The sequence below is a fragment of the Nycticebus coucang genome, chromosome 17 (genome assembly GCF_027406575.1).
Source record: "Nycticebus coucang isolate mNycCou1 chromosome 17, mNycCou1.pri, whole genome shotgun sequence".
NCBI lineage: Eukaryota > Metazoa > Chordata > Mammalia > Primates > Lorisidae > Nycticebus > Nycticebus coucang.
The window spans coordinates 83,674,422-83,689,978 of record NC_069796.1 but is presented as its reverse complement, the minus strand read 5'-3'; the positions used below and the strand labels follow the sequence as shown (position 1 = coordinate 83,689,978).

Sequence of the window (15,557 nt, the reverse complement as noted above, 5' to 3'; positions counted from 1 at the left end):
AAACCGTGGCTACAACATTCCAGGGGCTGAGTTGAAAACCTGCCCAGCATCCTAGCCAAAGCTCATCTCAGGCTCGTGGGTCAGGGACACGTGTGGACACGGATGTGCCAGATGTACAAATGTGTTTATAGCAACCCTAATGCTTACAAGAGAGAAGGGCGACAGGACTGTAATGTACACGTTGTCGACTCAGGAGTCCGGTGTGTCCTGATGAGCTATTTCACAGCTGTCACCAGAAGGGGAGGATGTGTAGGGCTGCAGAAACAAGCCCCCTGGGAGGGGTAGGGGACAGGTCCACTGACAGAAGCTCAGGGCCCCTGGTGGGCACAGACACACCCCATGTCACACCGTGATGCCTGCTGCAGCTGCAGAGGCTCCAAGCCACTGGTGCCAGACTATGGGCGTTGGTCAAAGAGGCACACATCACTCACGGGGAGCACAAGACTGCAGTTGCCTGACCCTCTGGGGCAGTGCTATGTCCTCACCGAGGACGGACAGATTGACCAGCAACATGACCCCCACAGTCCTGAAGGCAGGGTGTCCTCGAGGTATCTGGAATCCCTGGGCCCTGCCAGGGCTGGGGTCCCACAAAAGATCTCCTGGGCCCATGTGGCCACTATGGTGGGTGCCGGGCCATGGGGTCTCGGTTTGCAAAACAGTGAGGCACTGCCTCTGCTTCTGCCCATGGGGCCATCTGGGGCAGGGCTGCAGAAGGCTTCTGCTGCCTCCATCTCTTCCTCTCCTTCCACTCAGCGCTTCTCATGTCTTCCCCAAAATAGAAGATCTAGGGATTTAAACATGCAGAGTGTAGTGTCAGCTTGGTGCTCGCCATCCTGCAACTGATGGCTTTCCCCAATAGATGGCCACTTGCTCAGCAAGCCCGGTGAGTCAGCCTCCTGCCCCAGGGGCATGCTGCAGGTCCCCTGAGCTCGGCTCTCAGAGCCCACTGTGATGGAATGTTTCCAAGCCCCTTTCAGCTGTATCAACATGCTGAAAAAGTGAGTGGTGTGTGTGTTTCACTGTGGTATAAAAATTTGGACTGGGAGTCCCTGGCCCTGGGGCCACAGAGGCCTCTAGCTATGGGGGCCATGGGCTCAGCCTGTTCTCCACTCCAGCCTTCAAGTTCTGCTCTCCTACCTCATGACCTTGGCTTGGTCCTGCCCCCTCCCCATGGCCTCTCTAGGCTCCCAGGAGGCAGATGACCCGGGTATCTCTGAAATCCCTCGGCCCCGTCTGGTCCCACGCAACCCCCAGACTCCGTCTTGCCACAAAGACTCACCTTAGAGATTTCCACCTCTCTTTTTCTGTCTGGTTCTCTGGGTTTTCACTTTCATAAGAAGCCAAATAAAGACCTAGACAGAAAAGGAAGTGAAATTACGCAATTATGGTTGATGATAACAACCTGTTCTACACCCAGGCCTTGATCTGCTTTCGGTATTTAAACTTTTTTTTTTTTTTTTTGAGATGAGCCCCAAGCTGTCTCCCTGAGTAGAGTGCTGTAGCATCCCAGCTCACAGCAACCTCCAACTCCTAGGCTCAAGTGATTCTCTTGTCTCTGCCTGCCTCCCAAGTAGATGGGACTACAGGCGCCTGCCACAACGCCTGGCTATTTTTTGGTTGCAGCCATCATTTTGTTTGGTGGGCCTGGGCTGGATTCAAACCCGCCAGCTCAGGTGTATGTGGCTGGCACCTTAGCCGCTTGAGCCACAGGCACCAAGCCAGTATTTAAACTGTGTTTGGAGTTAATTATAGATTCACATGCAGTTGTAAGACAGGACACAGAGATTCCCGTGGATCCTTTACCCAGTTTCCGCAATGCGTAATCCACTTGCAAAACCACAGCATGGTATAGAGTAGTGTCCAGCACAACCAGAATATTCTCTCTGCACAGTCAAGACACAGAATATTTCCACCCCCACCAAAGGATCTACCACCAGTGGATCCCAGGCCCACTTCCCTCCCCTCCCCACCCCTTGCTTAAGCCCTGGGAACCACCAATCTGTTCTCTATTTCTATCATTTTAAGAAAGTTAGGTAAATGTAAGCTTTTGAGATTGGCTTTTTTCACTCAGTGTAACTCTCTGGAGACCTACCCCTGCCCTAGCAGGTATCAGTGGTTGAACATTACATGGTATGATTGTGCCACGGTTTGTTTAATCGCTCACCCACTGAAGGACATTGGGGTTATTTCTAGTTTTTGGCCATAAAAAATACAACTGCTATAAACATTAGTGCACAGGTTCTGGGTTTTGTGTGAACATGAGTATTCGTTTCTCTAGAATAAATAAATACTTAAGAATGCAGTTATGGATTCATGTAATAGCTGCATATTTACTGTGATAAGAAACCCTCTGTCTAGTCATATATCCTATAGGTTTTCTGCTGCCTTTTCTCTTGAAAAGTTGTATAGGTTTACATTTTACCTTTCAGTGTGTGATCCATTTTTAGTTAGTTATTAGTGCAAGGTGTGAGATTTAGTTCAGAGTTTATTATTTATTTAAATATTTAGTCTTACTCTGTCACCCTTGGTAGAGTGCTGTGGCGTCACAGCTCACAGCAACCTCAAACTCTTGGGCTCAAGCGATTCTCTTGCCTCAGCCTCCCGAGTAGCCGGGACTACAGGTGCCTGCCACAACGCCCAGCTATTTTTGGAGACAGCGTCTTGCTCTAGCTCAGGCTGGTCTCAAACTCTGACCTCAAGTGACCCACCTGCCTCTCGGGCTCTCAGAGTGCTAGGATCACAGGTGTGAGCTACTGTGTCCAGTCTAGGGTTTATTTATTGGTCTGTTGATGTCCAAATGCTCTAGCAACATTTGTGGAAAGGCTGTCTTTCCTTCATTAAATTGCCTGTGCACGTTTGTCAAAAATCACCTGGCGTATTTGTGGGGGTCCATTTCCGGGTTTTCTATTCTGTCCATTGATCTCTGTGCCTATCCCCTCCGTACCTCACTGTCTCGACTGGTATAACGACAAGGTCAGCCTCACTATCAGGTAGACTGATTCCTCCCACTAACCCTCTTTTCCAAAATTGTCTTAGCTTTTCTAGTTCCTTTTCCATTCCATATAAATTTTAGGATAATCTTGTCTATGTCTCATAAAACATCTTGCTGGGGTTCTGATGGGTATTACATCAAACCTGTACTTAAATTCTGGGGCAAGAATTGACACTTGCTATGTTAGTCTTCCGCTTCATGAACGTCATGTCTCTCATTTATTTAGATCTTCTTGGATGGCTTTCATCAGCATTCGTGTAGTAGTTTTTTTTGAGACAGAGTCTCACTCTGTTGCCCTGGGTAGAGTGCCCTGGCATTGTAGGTCACAGCAACCTCAAACTCTTGGGCTCAAGTGATCCTCTTGCCTCAGCCTTCTGAGAATCAGATGCCCATCACAACGTCCAGCTAGTTTTTCTATTTTTGTAGAGATGGGGTCTCCCTCTTGTGTGGACTGGTCTCCAACCCTGAGCTCAAGCAATCCTCCCACCTCAGCCTTCCGGAGTGCTAGGATGACAGGTGTGAGCCATTGAGCCCGGCCAGCATGGTGTAGTTTTTAGTGTACACATCCTATATATGTTTTATTTACACCTACATGTTTCATTTTTTCAGTGATTGTAAGTGGCATTATATTTTAAATTTTGGTGTTCACACATTTATTGCTAGTATATAGAAATACAAATGATTTTTGCAGGTGTAACTTGTATTCTGTAACCTTGCTGAACTCACTTATTAGTTCTAGGAATTCTTACAGGTCCCCTGGGATTGTTATAATCCCACAGATGAGACTCTGTTTCTGTCTATTTCCTCTCTGTTGTTTAGCTTGCATACTTTTTAATTTTTCTAGCTTCCAGGTTGCTGATTCTTTCCTGTGTCCTATCATTCTGCTGGTGAGCCCATTGACTGGCCTCTATTTCTATTATTGTACTTTCTAGTTCTAAAACTTCCATTGGCTCTTCCTTGTAACTTCTCTGTCTTTGCTGAGACTTTCTAATATTTTCATTTGTTTCAAGGAGTCTCGTGGCTGGCCAGTTGCCAGGTGGGCCCTGCCGTGGGAACCCTGGGGCTGTCAGGGGCTGTGACCAATCCAGTTGGAGTCTAACACATCTTAAATCTCTTATCTTACTTTCCTCTACTTTCGTAAGGAGGAAGAAATGGTCAAAATAGCAGATACTTTTCTCCAGGGGAGCTCTGGGAGGGCTGTTTGATCACTACCACATTGCTGCCTGGCACACATCAGGCTCTCAAGAAATCCTGAAAGACTGAATGAAATGCCCCCTTTTTATTACCTCCCTGCCCCAAGACTCTCCTATCACTCCCCTCATGTGTCTTTGACACATATTATTGTGATCATGGGCTGACAACAATCATCATAGTAACTAGTACAGTAGGTTGAATAATGGCCTTCAGACATACCCATGTCCTCATCCCCAGGACCTTTGAATGTTACTTTTTGTGGCAAGAAGGGATTCAGCACATGGGATTAATTTAAGGATCTGGAGCTGGGGAGATGATCTTGGATTATCTGGGTGGGCCCTGAATACAACCAAAAGTGTCCTTTATAAGACTTGGGGATTGCATTTAGGGCCCCAAAGAGGGAGATTTGAGAGAGGATGATGTGATGATGGTAGTGGAGATCGAAGTGAGACATTTCGAAGATGGGGGAAGGGGTCACAAGCCTGGGAACACAGGTGGCCACTGGAAGTTCAAAAAGGCCCGGAAGTGGATTCTCCCTGCAGACCCTGCAGAAGAAACCAGCCCTGCCAACAGTTAGGCCAGCAAAACTGATTTCAGACTTCTAATCCCCACAACTATACAAGGGTCAATCTGTGTTGTTTTGAGCTGTCAAATTTGTGGTGATTTGTTACGGCACCAAATACACTAGGATGAATCAGGTATAGTCCTGTGGGCTTCACCTCTGCCAACCCAAGCAATTCTCACCCTGGGAAGGATATTCTCTCAGTCTCACTTTGCAAACGTAGCAGGTGAGACTTAGACAGGATGAGGCCTTCCTGGGCCACACAGCTCACTGCGATGGGAGCAGGTCAGGTGGGTTTATTTATCGGGTGCTGAGCTTCTTGGGGCGGGGGTACAGATATGAATGAAACCCCCTCCCAAAAGTTCCTGGCTTTAAAACGTAAGAAATAAAATGGCAAAGTTGAAAGTGTTCAAAAGCATAATCATTAAAAAATCCTTCTCTCTAATATATTATTTTTTTGGCAGCTTTTGGGTGCATGTCATTTCATAATACATTTACTGTGGTGCGGCGGAGCCAGGCCCAGGGTGAGCAGCTGACCTCAGGGCTGCACTGTCCACAGGGACGGCCAGCTCAAGCCCAGCTGGACACTTACTTCTCTACCACTTCTGCTTCCTGAAAGAGGGCAATGCTGGCACCCACCCACATAACACGTTTGCATGCAAATTTGTATCTGACAAATGATCATGTGGGAATGCTTATTTACTTGAAGAAACCAAAATTAACAGTGCTCTGGAGGAAAGAGGCCTCATCTCGTGCCAGTGTGCGTTGCACACCTCTACCTGCACAGATTTGGCCCTGTGCATGAGCCCAGGAGGGTGGTTCTTATCATCAGGCCCTCTTCAGAGCTGGATGGCTCAGATTTACAATGCCCAACTGTGTCCAAACTGTGTCCAAGGAGGAGCCTGCCCCAGGTGTCCTTGAAGTCCTAACCTGAAGCACCTTGGGCCCATCCTATGCTCCTGGGTTGGCAGTGGGCCAGCCAGGGGGAAGCAGCTTCCCCTGTTCCCTCCTGGAGCCAGCACAGGTAGGCATGGTACATCCCTACTCTGAGCAAGATGCCATGAATGGTGACTAAGAGGCCACTCAAAAGTCCTCTGACCTGGCTTGGTGCCTATAGCTCAGCAGTTAGGGCGCTGGCTACATATACCCGAGCTGGCCCACAGCTTTCTTTAAGCTGGCGGGTTTGAACCCAGCCCGGGCCTGCTAAACAACAATGACAGCTGCAATAACAACAAAAAATAGCTGGGTGTTGTGGCGGGTGCCTGTAGTCCCAGCTACTTGGGAGGCTGAGGCAAGAGAATTGCTTAAGCCCAAGAGTTTGAGGTTGCTGTGAGCTGTGATGCCATAGCACTCTACCGAGGGTGAAATCATGGAACTCTGTCTCAAAAAAAAAAAAAAAAGTCCTGTGGCCTGGGGGCAGGGAGGCTGTGGGGCCACCTTACCATCCTCACTGAAGATGGGGGCGGTGTACAGGTAGTGGGTGATGCTGGGGTCTTGCTTGAAGGGACACTCCACTTGTTTCCATGTGATGAACTCTCCAATCTGCTTGGCCAGCTCCAAAAATTTCTGCCAGGGTCACAGAGACACAGAATGGAGGCACCCCAGTGACTGGAGGTCCCTGTGAGTGTGAGTGACTGGCCCCAGGAAAGCCTCTTTCCCACCTACCAGTGATCTCGGGGATCTGTGGAGGAACATGGGGCATTAAGTGAGAGACAGAGCACCCTTGGCCCACAGCCTTCTTCTAGCAAGAGCGCATATTTTGTTTTCATTGGATTTGTTTTTGTAGTTATCCCCTATTTATGACAAGTGATTTATGTTTGTTGATCTAGGGAATAACGCAAATACATTTAAATAATTCACTTAAGTAAGATTTAAGTAAATTCATATAACTATAATATAAATACATGTATTTAAATTTTAAATAGTGTGCCAACTTTAAGAAGGATTTAAATAAATAGCAGTGCAGTTTTGTTTGGCGGGGAGCCCTACTCTGTGGTGTCCCTTGCTCTGTCCTGGCAGCTAGGCACAGTGCCCACTGCCATTTCCTTAAGCCAGGACCACCTGAGTGTTTTGCAGTCTTACCCATCCTGGGCTCCATTCTGAGGACCAGCTCAAGAAGGGCTGTGTGCTGGTGTCACCTGTGGAGGAAGCTCCCAGGCCTCATGGCCCCTGCAGTCTTGCCTAAGCCCCGTCTCATCTGTGTTACATCCAGCTTGGGCTGTCCCCAAGTTGTTCACCACCTGCTGAACTGGACTTTCCCCAGATCTGCTGGCCCTGAGGAGTAACCAGGTCTGCGAGCAGCATGTGATGGTCTGTGGGGGTGTCCGTGCAGAGGGCAGCTCCAGGCCAAAGGGCCCAGGTATGTGCTGTGACCCTGTCAGCAGGGGACACTCACAGAGCCCTGGGTGGGCCCTGCTGCATATCTACTTGTCATAGCTTCTCCATGTGGTGGGAGTTGGAGCCCCATTTTATGGAGAGACAGAGACCAAGGCTCAGACAAAGCAAGTGACCGGCTTAGGATTTACTGCCCCTTGGAGTGGGAGGCTGGGCGGGGCGCCCACATCTCTGCTGAGGGCAGCGCCCCTCCTTCCTGGAGACTGGGGGTGCTGCTGCTGCCTGGTGCACTGTCTGTCCAGTGCCTGCCCAGCCCACAGCCATTGAGATGCATGTGCAGGGTACACTGGCCCCGAGCGGCCTGTCACAGTTGCTACCTGCATTCGTGGAGCTGTCTTCTCTCCACCTGGTGCTCGCCAAGGTCTGAAAGGGTTCTGTCTCACCTGTGCTGGGCACAAAGCCTAGCCTGGAGTGGCTATTGCCCTGTGGGTGAGGCTCAAGTGGAGGGCAGGGAACAGGGGAAAGACTGATAACTGCCCTGACGTCAGCTGGGAAGTGCTGTGCTCTGCCCAGACTGGCTGAGTGTTCAGGGGCCCTGGACTAACACAGTGGGAGTCCCCTTGAGGTCCTAAACCCTACCTCAAAGTTGACATGTCCATTGGGAAGGCGGTTGGCGCAGCCCTCGTTGAGGAAGTAGATGTCTTTGATGAGCAAACTGAAGAAGGGAATGACGATCTGGAAGGGAGAGGTGCAGGTCAGCCCCAGCTGGCCTCCCATAGCACACCCCAATACTGCCACATGCATCTGTGCCCTGGGAATAGGAGGCTGCCTGGTGGAGTGCCGACCCTGCTGTGCAGAGCCAGGCAGGCAGGAGATTGGTCCTGGCTCTGCCACCTACTCAGGTGGGACTTGAACTAGTGATGTCTCTTCCTTCAGTCTTCTATCTGGGAAATGGCAGTTCTGACACCCATCCCACAGGGCAGTGGTCAGAATTAAGTGTGTGTGGGTCAAGTGGCCAGAAGGAGGTAGGTGCTCAGTGAAGTGAGCTTCCTGCCTGCTGCCCAGTTCCCTGGCCTCCACTTCTGGGATCTGGGGGCAAGCCCACATGCCTTGGGATTTGAGGTCACATCTCACTAGACACTTCTCACTGCGGCAGAGTCACTGAAGTGCTCATAGCCTGAGCAGGAAAGGCCAGCTGGACACACTGCCAGCGGTGTGGCTGGCAACTGTCTGTTGGGTGGGGTCTAGGAAGGCCTGGCTGGGGCACAGGTGTGCATACTCAGCTGGTTTCCACAAACTTGACCACCATACATCCAATACAATTCCCCAGTGACTGAGAATTTCAAGAACAGCAATTTGTCCTATTATTCCTCAAGTTGAAGACAGACCTCCACAAACCACAGCAGGGACTTGGTTCCACCAATGTTCCTGCAACAGCCCAGCTTTAAAGGTACAACAAGTCTTGGGAGTTTCTGTCTATGGAGATGAACAATTCTGATCATCAGGCTGGTGACAGGTTTTAAACCAGAGAATCATTGCAATCCCAGGGCCTATGCATGATTTGCTATATCAGGAGGCATGAGAAGAATTTGGAGGAGAAATAAAATTGATCAGGGTCAGCAAAGGTCCCCCAATGCAAATGTATAAGATTATGACTTGTGAACAGGCCGTTTGGCCAAGAATAAGCTTGATTCAGCCATTGCCAAAAACATAAATACGATCTGAGGCCACATAAATGAAGGTATTGTGTTTAGAATAGGGGAGGTGAAAGATTCTATGTACTTGGAACCACACCTGAAACAGAAGAGATTCTGACAAATGGAGCTGTTCAGAGACCAGGGGGACCCACTCAGGGAGGGGACTGGGAATCATATTAATATTATGGCATAAGATGTAGAATCAATCCAAGTGCCCAACAACTTACGAATGGATTAACAAACTGTGGCATATGTATACCATGGAACACTACTCTATGGAGTAGCATAAGAAAAGATGGAGACTTGACTTCTTTTGTGATTACCTAGATGGAGTTGAAACCCTTTCTTTTTAGTAAAGTATCTCAAGAATGGAAAAAAAGTATCTAGTGTACTCGATACTAAATGAAACCAATATATAAACAACTACATACCCACATGAAAGAAAAAACACTAGTCTAGCTAGGAGGGAGATGGAAGGACGAGGAGGGAGGGTGACTAGCAGGATCTCACCTAGTGTGCACAATGTGAGGGTGTTCAGCACACCCCTGGGTGAGGGCTCAACTACAATGTGAACATTACCTTAGAAATGAAATCAATGTAACCTAAACATTTGTACCCTCATATTAATCTGAAATTAAAAAAAAATTGTATGGCAGGATGTCTCCGGAGCTGCTGACTCAGGAGAGGAGAGGACAGGGGCATGGAGGCTCTGGAGGTCTGGGGAGCAGAAGAGGAAATAGCTTTACTCTGTGCGCTCCCCGCCCCCAGACAGGACGGCCCCAGGCAGCTGGCTTTGGCCTCTCAAGGAATAACCTCCTCTAGTCACTGCTGGAGCATGAGCTGACCTATTTTGCGAGGTGGTGAGCTCCCCACACTGAAGGCATGCAAGTGGGGCAATATGGCTATCTGTTACAGATACTGTAGGAGGCCAGGGCTGGACTGCGTGGTCCCTGAGCTAGTGCCCAGTTTGCCTGATACAGTCCACCTGGGCCAAGCTGGTCTGGAGCAGGGAAGAGATCTGAAGGCTGGGCAGGCTCCTGACCTACCTTTTCCCGGCTGCTGTGGGCGGTCAGGGAGCGGTGGGCAGCCCCTCGCAGGGCTGTCCTGTAGTTGCAAAAGTTCCCTGTTGGGTCCATCTGGTGCTGGAAGGAGACAGGGAGGCATTTGGGCAGTCCCGTGCAAGGGATGGCCAGGGGCACCTGGCAGCCCAGCTAGCTTGTTTACCTCGAGGATGAAAAACTTGGCCGTCTTCACTTTGGCCCAGGTCTTCTTCAGCCTGGAGACAGGGCTCATGTTCATGCCCGCTGGAAGAGGAAGGGCTGGGCTGGGGCTGCCCCAGGGGGCAGGAGGCCTCTGTGTAGCTGCAGGGGCCTCTAAGGCCACCCTGATCATGGCTAGGTCTACAGAAGCTCCACCCTTCAGATGGTGGGTGGGTGCAGGTGGGCACTGTGTTGAGGTGGGCACAGCTTCTGTGTGTGCAGACCCTGTCCCCACCCCCATCCTTTGGGCAGTGCTTGCTTTGGGCTTTCATTCTATGAATCTAGGACACCCTGCCATCCTTTTCCAAGCACCCTGAGGACTTGTCTCAAGAGGGGTGTCTTAGGGCCCCTGAGGCAGAGACACAGCTGTTGGCTGCCTGGGGGCTGTGGGCAGCCCACATGCACCTGCTGTGCAGAGGAGGGCCCTGGCTTGCCCCCACTCTGACCTCTCTGGGGGTCTTCACTCTGGGCGTGCCAGGCCTGGGCCGGCCCACTCACAGATGATGGCCATCAGAGAGTTGAAGTTGCCGATGTTGAAGCACTCTCGGGCCACATCAATGAAGAACTCGATCACCTGGGCCCTCTGTTTCTTCTTGGCTGGCTGTGGATAGGGCACCAGAGCCTCAGGGGTGCTGCACTGTCAGCTGGCCTGGTCATTAACTTCTCTAAACCCATTTCACAGCACAGAAGCTTGAGGCCCAGGGAAATGTCCCAGGGCTCGGGGTCTCAGAGGTCTCCACTGGCAGAGCGAGCAGGCAGCCCTCAGTCAAGGAGGGTTTGGGTGGGGCCAGTGGGATCCCAGGAACCCCTTGCAGCCAGAGAGCTGCTGAGAGGCACCACAGGAGCAGCGGGGAGGCCCTGCCTGCCCCTCCTCCCAGCCCCTGGTTTGCTCTCCCCTCCCTGAGGGCTGCGTGCTGGCCCTGAGACTTGTCCCCTGAGTAGCTCCTCCAGCACTTTCTACGGACTAACTGCATGACTGCCAAGCCCCCTCTGATGGTGCAGAGCCGCACTGCATCCTTCCCCTGTGCATCCTGCCAAGCTAATTCCCTGGCAGGCTCAGTCCTGGCTCCACTCAGGTAAACCCCATCTGTGCTGCTGGGCCAGTGACAGGAGGGTTGGGAGGGGGCTGAGCCAGCCATGCCCCTGGTCTCATTCCTTCCACACAGACAGGTTTTTCTTGTCTACTAAACATGCAGCGATGGCATTACTGCCATCAAGAAGCATGCTGTGGTACCCATAGAGACCTGTCACCAAACTGCTTTCCTGGGGCAGCCTTGGGTGCAGAGAGCTCCCCATCCAAGACCTTACCCCGTTCTTCCAAGGGCAGCCTGGGCTGCACCTGTGACAGTGATGAAGCTGGGCATGGGATAGGGGCCAACCATTTTGGCCTTGTGTGGCCATTGCAGGCCAACTGTTCCCTCAGTGCAATGCTGTCTCTTCCCTGTTCTCCCAGCTGCTGTTCCTACATGTTCATCTGCCCTCATGCCATCTCACCACCTGGCTGGGCTTCCTTTTTTGGTGAGACAGTGGGTCCAGAGAAGGCTCCCTCTGATGTAAGGATGAGAAGGGGACAGGTGAGTGTGGCCAGGTGGGACTCAGTGACCAGCACATCTGGCTCAATGTGGCTGGGTCTTCCTGCCTGCCAGGAGCCGCCAGAGATCTGGACTTTTCCCTTACCATCTTCCACTTCTTACAGGGTGGATTACTTGTACCTCTAAATCCCGAGCGAGCCTGACAAAAGCAATTGCAGGCCAGGCTGCCTAGACAGGTAGGCACAGATGTGGGGAGTGGAGCCCCTCACTCCTTCAGCAGACCAAGTCTGACACCCTCTGTGATCAGCCAGGTCTACCCAGGAAGAAATAGTTGTTGATGTCTAGTGTCTTAAAGGGTCTGCCCAGGCTGATCCTGGACTTGTAGACAGATGCGGCTCAAGAGATCTTTCTGGTTCCCTGCCTGGTAGGCTCCTCCCACCCCCTGGGCACTCTGGGTCATGCCCACCACCAGGTCACACCCACTGTGGCTTTCTACTCACCATGCAGATCTCGGTTGCCACGAGGTAGCACAATCTGTTGAACCATTTCACATAAGCCTCCAGGTTATTAGTCTTGTCACTGAAACAAGGCTGGAAAAGACACACAGGACAGCATTCTTGAATGTTTTTGTCAACACCTTTTTAGAGCATGAAGTCAGTTCATGATCCTTGCAGACAATCTCACATCAAAACCTCAAAACCAACTAGAAATACCAATGATTTGGTCTTTCTTCTATACACTTAAAGGTCTACTTGAAAATTATGTACATGCATACATGCAATCCTCATGATTCATGAAGTCTGTGTTTGCGAATTTGCCTGCTTCCTAACATTTATCGGTAACCCTACATCTTGTGTCGACTTTGCATCTGTGTGCATTAGAAGAATAGTGAAAATTTTGGAATCACTCAATGAGCGTGCACACCCCAACTGGGCTCTACGCAAGTGACACGCTTCTTGTGTCAGCTCTTATATTGTAAACAAGTGTCTTTTTATCAGACGAATAGTGTCATGTGTCTGTATTTTTGTGCTTTGTGTTGATAATTTCACCGTTTAGAAAGGTCCCGAAGCATAGTGTTGAGGTGGGGTCTGGAGTTCCTAAGTGCAAAACTGCCGTGCTGCGCCTTACAGAGAAATTGCACAATTAGGTAAGCTTCATTCAGGCATGAATTAACAGTGCTGCTGGCTGGGAGTTTACTGTTAATCAACAATATATATTAAAGAATGTATCTTCAAATGGAACAAAAAGTAAAATCATATACTGATCAGTTGATGAAAATGTTGTGATGAGGCAGTGCCTGTGGCTCAGTGAGTAGGGCGCCGGCCCCATATGCCGAGGGTGGCGGGTTCAAACCCAGCCCCGACCAAACTGCAACAAAAAAATAGCCGGGCGTTGTGGCGGGCGCCTGTAGTCCCAGCTGCTCGGGAGGCTGAGGCAAGAGAATCGCCTAAGCCCAAGAGTTAGAGGTTGCTGTGAGCCGTGTGACGCTATGGCACTCTACCGAGGGCGGTACAGTGAGACTCTGTCTCTACAAAAAAAAAAAAAAAAAGAAAAAGAAAATGTGATGAGAGAATTGTAGGAACTGAACCTTATATTTCCCTGGAGCAATGGTTTGGTATTTGCTGATTTAGTGTTGGTGATAACATTATGCAAATAGACAACTATTTTAAATTGCACATGAACTTTATGGCCACCCCATATAACACAATTATTGGGAATAACAAGAATTAACCATATATATGTGTATATTTATCTATCTATAACTATCCATCTATAATTATTTATATATATGTAGGTATTTCCATACTTTGCCATAAGAATCTTTTCCTGTGCCATAAAATATCCTTTGGAAACATAAGTCTGTTTTTTGAGACAGTCTTGCTATGTTGCCCAGACTGATCTTGAACACCTGGGCTCAAGTGACCCTCCTCCCTCAGCCTATCGAGTAGCTGGGATTACAGGCACACGCCACCACACCCAACTTGGAAACCATTTTTTAACCAACGTAGAACATTCCACTGTTTATATGTACCACAGTTTAAGAGATTAAACTGATGTTTACTTAAATGTAAATGTTAAAGCTGCTACGGTAACTCGCAATGACTAAAGTGGGAAGACAGGATAGGGGACCTATTAATCCAAAAGAAACAAGGAAAACAGAGACAGTAAGGAAGAAAACTAAACAGTACAACTGAACAAACCTTTACATATCAGTAATTACAATCATCGAAATTAAAAAGAAATTCAGCTGTTCACCATTTTCAAGAGACCCATTACAAACTCAAAGATACATGAGGCGGGCGGTGCCTGTGGCTCAGAGGGGTAAGGCGCCGGCCCCATATGCTGGAGGTGGCGGGTTCAAACCCAGCTCCGGCCAAAAACTGCAAAAAAAAAAAAAAAAAAAAGATACATGAGGCCTGACCATTATGTGTGTAAACTTGCCCCTGCGTGCTTACGTTGGCAGCACTGGGCAAACAGCTCGGTAAGATTTCATTACCTTGGTGTATCAGGGTCTTACGAGGGTGTTCTTTGTTTTTTTGGAGACCCTTTTTTTCTTTGTCGCCCTTGGTAGAGTGCTATGGCATCATAGCTCACAGCAACCTCAAACTCCTGGGCTTAAGCAATTATTGTGCCTCAGCCTCCCAAGTAGCTGGGACTACAGGCACGCGCCACAATGCCTGACTATTTTTAAAGATAAGGTTTCACTCTGGCTCAGGCTGGTCTCGAACTCATGAGCTCAGGCCATCCACCTGCCTCAGCCTCCGAAGTGCTGGGATTACAGGTGCGAGCCACCCTGGCCGGCCTTCACAGCTGTGTGCTTGTCCATGTGTGGTAGTCCCTTGTCGAGTGGAATTCATTATTGTTGTGTGTTTTTGTGTTCTCTTGAAACAATGTAAGAGCTTGAATTAGAGCAACAAATAATAAATTTCTTGTTCAACTTGGCAAGAGTGGAAGTGAAATCAGGGGCATGTTATTCTAAGTTTACAGGGATAAAGCCATGAAGAAAATGACAAATGGATTAACTGTTTTTCTGAGGGAAGAGAAAGCATCACTGATGGTGAGAGGTGAAGGCAGCTAGTAATGAGCAGAACTGATGAAAACTTTGTAAAACTTCATTGAGTTGTGCGTCAAAATTGTCAGCTGACTGTGAGAAGCATCACAGACCAAGTACATATTGATTGAGAAACAGGACAATCTTAACGGAAAATCTTGGCATAAGAAAGGTGTGTGCAAAAATGGTCCTGAGGGAGCTCACCAATGATCAAAAGCAAAGGAGAGTTGAAGTTTGCCAAGACCTTTTGGAGAGGCAAGATGGCGTTTTGGGCTGTGTTATCACTGCTGATGAAACATGGCTGTACCATACCAATACAACCCTGAAACAAAGCATCAAAGTGCACAATGGAAGTCAACCAATTCTCCATAACCAAAAATTCCTTCAGTCCAAATCAAGCATCAAAATGATGTTGCTTGTTTTGGACATCAGAGGGATTGTTGACTCTGTGCTTGTACCAACTGGGCTGAGTTTACTATTTGGAAGTGCTGAAAAGCCTGTGTGAAAAAGATAAAAATGACCTGAACTTTTTGCCAATAACTCATGGCTCTTGCATCACAACAATCCACCAGCTCACATGGCACTGTCTGTGAGGGAGTTTTTAGCCAGTAAACAAAAAACTGCATTGGAGCACCATTTCTTTTTCTTTTTTCTTTTTTTTTGAGACAGATTTGGTAGAGCCTCATGGCATCACAGCTCACAGCAATCTCAAACTCTTGGGCTCACGTGATCCTCTTGCCTCAGCCTCCTGAGTTGCTGAGATTACAGGCACCTGCCACAATACCCAGCTATTTTTTTTTTTTTTTTGAGACAGAGCCTCAAGCTGTCACCCTGGGTAGAGTGCCGTGGCATCAGAGCTCACAGCAACCTCCAACTCCTGGGCTCAAGTGATTCTCCTGCCTCCACCTCCCAAGTAGCTGGGACTACAGGCGCCT

General features: G+C 49.1%; 1 protein-coding gene across 12 annotated transcripts in view; it reads right to left on the bottom strand.

The window, feature by feature from the left end:
• Positions 1–267: 267 nt before the first annotated feature.
• The window catches only part of RASGEF1C (RasGEF domain family member 1C), a 99,878-nt gene continuing 84,588 nt past the window's right edge, over positions 268–15,557 (bottom strand). For 6 of the 12 annotated variants that reach the window (XR_008375212.1, XR_008375218.1, XR_008375217.1 and 3 more), the window contains 8 exons: positions 12,071–12,160; positions 10,537–10,639; positions 10,004–10,083; positions 9,826–9,921; positions 7,722–7,817; positions 6,191–6,429; positions 1,280–1,352; positions 268–784 (listed from right to left, as the gene is read on the bottom strand). Coding sequence is in view for 4 of the 12 variants with exons in the window: in XM_053566583.1 (XP_053422558.1) it covers positions 760–784; positions 1,280–1,352; positions 6,191–6,314; positions 7,722–7,817; positions 9,826–9,921; positions 10,004–10,083; positions 10,537–10,639; positions 12,071–12,160 (687 nt within the window). In the remaining 8 variants the exon portion in view is untranslated. Of the gene's footprint in view, positions 785–1,279; positions 1,353–6,190; positions 6,430–7,721; positions 7,818–9,825; positions 9,922–10,003; positions 10,084–10,484; positions 10,640–12,070; positions 12,161–15,557 lie in introns of those variants that run through there. The other 6 variants (XM_053566583.1, XM_053566586.1, XR_008375215.1 and 3 more) reach the window with 5 other exon arrangements.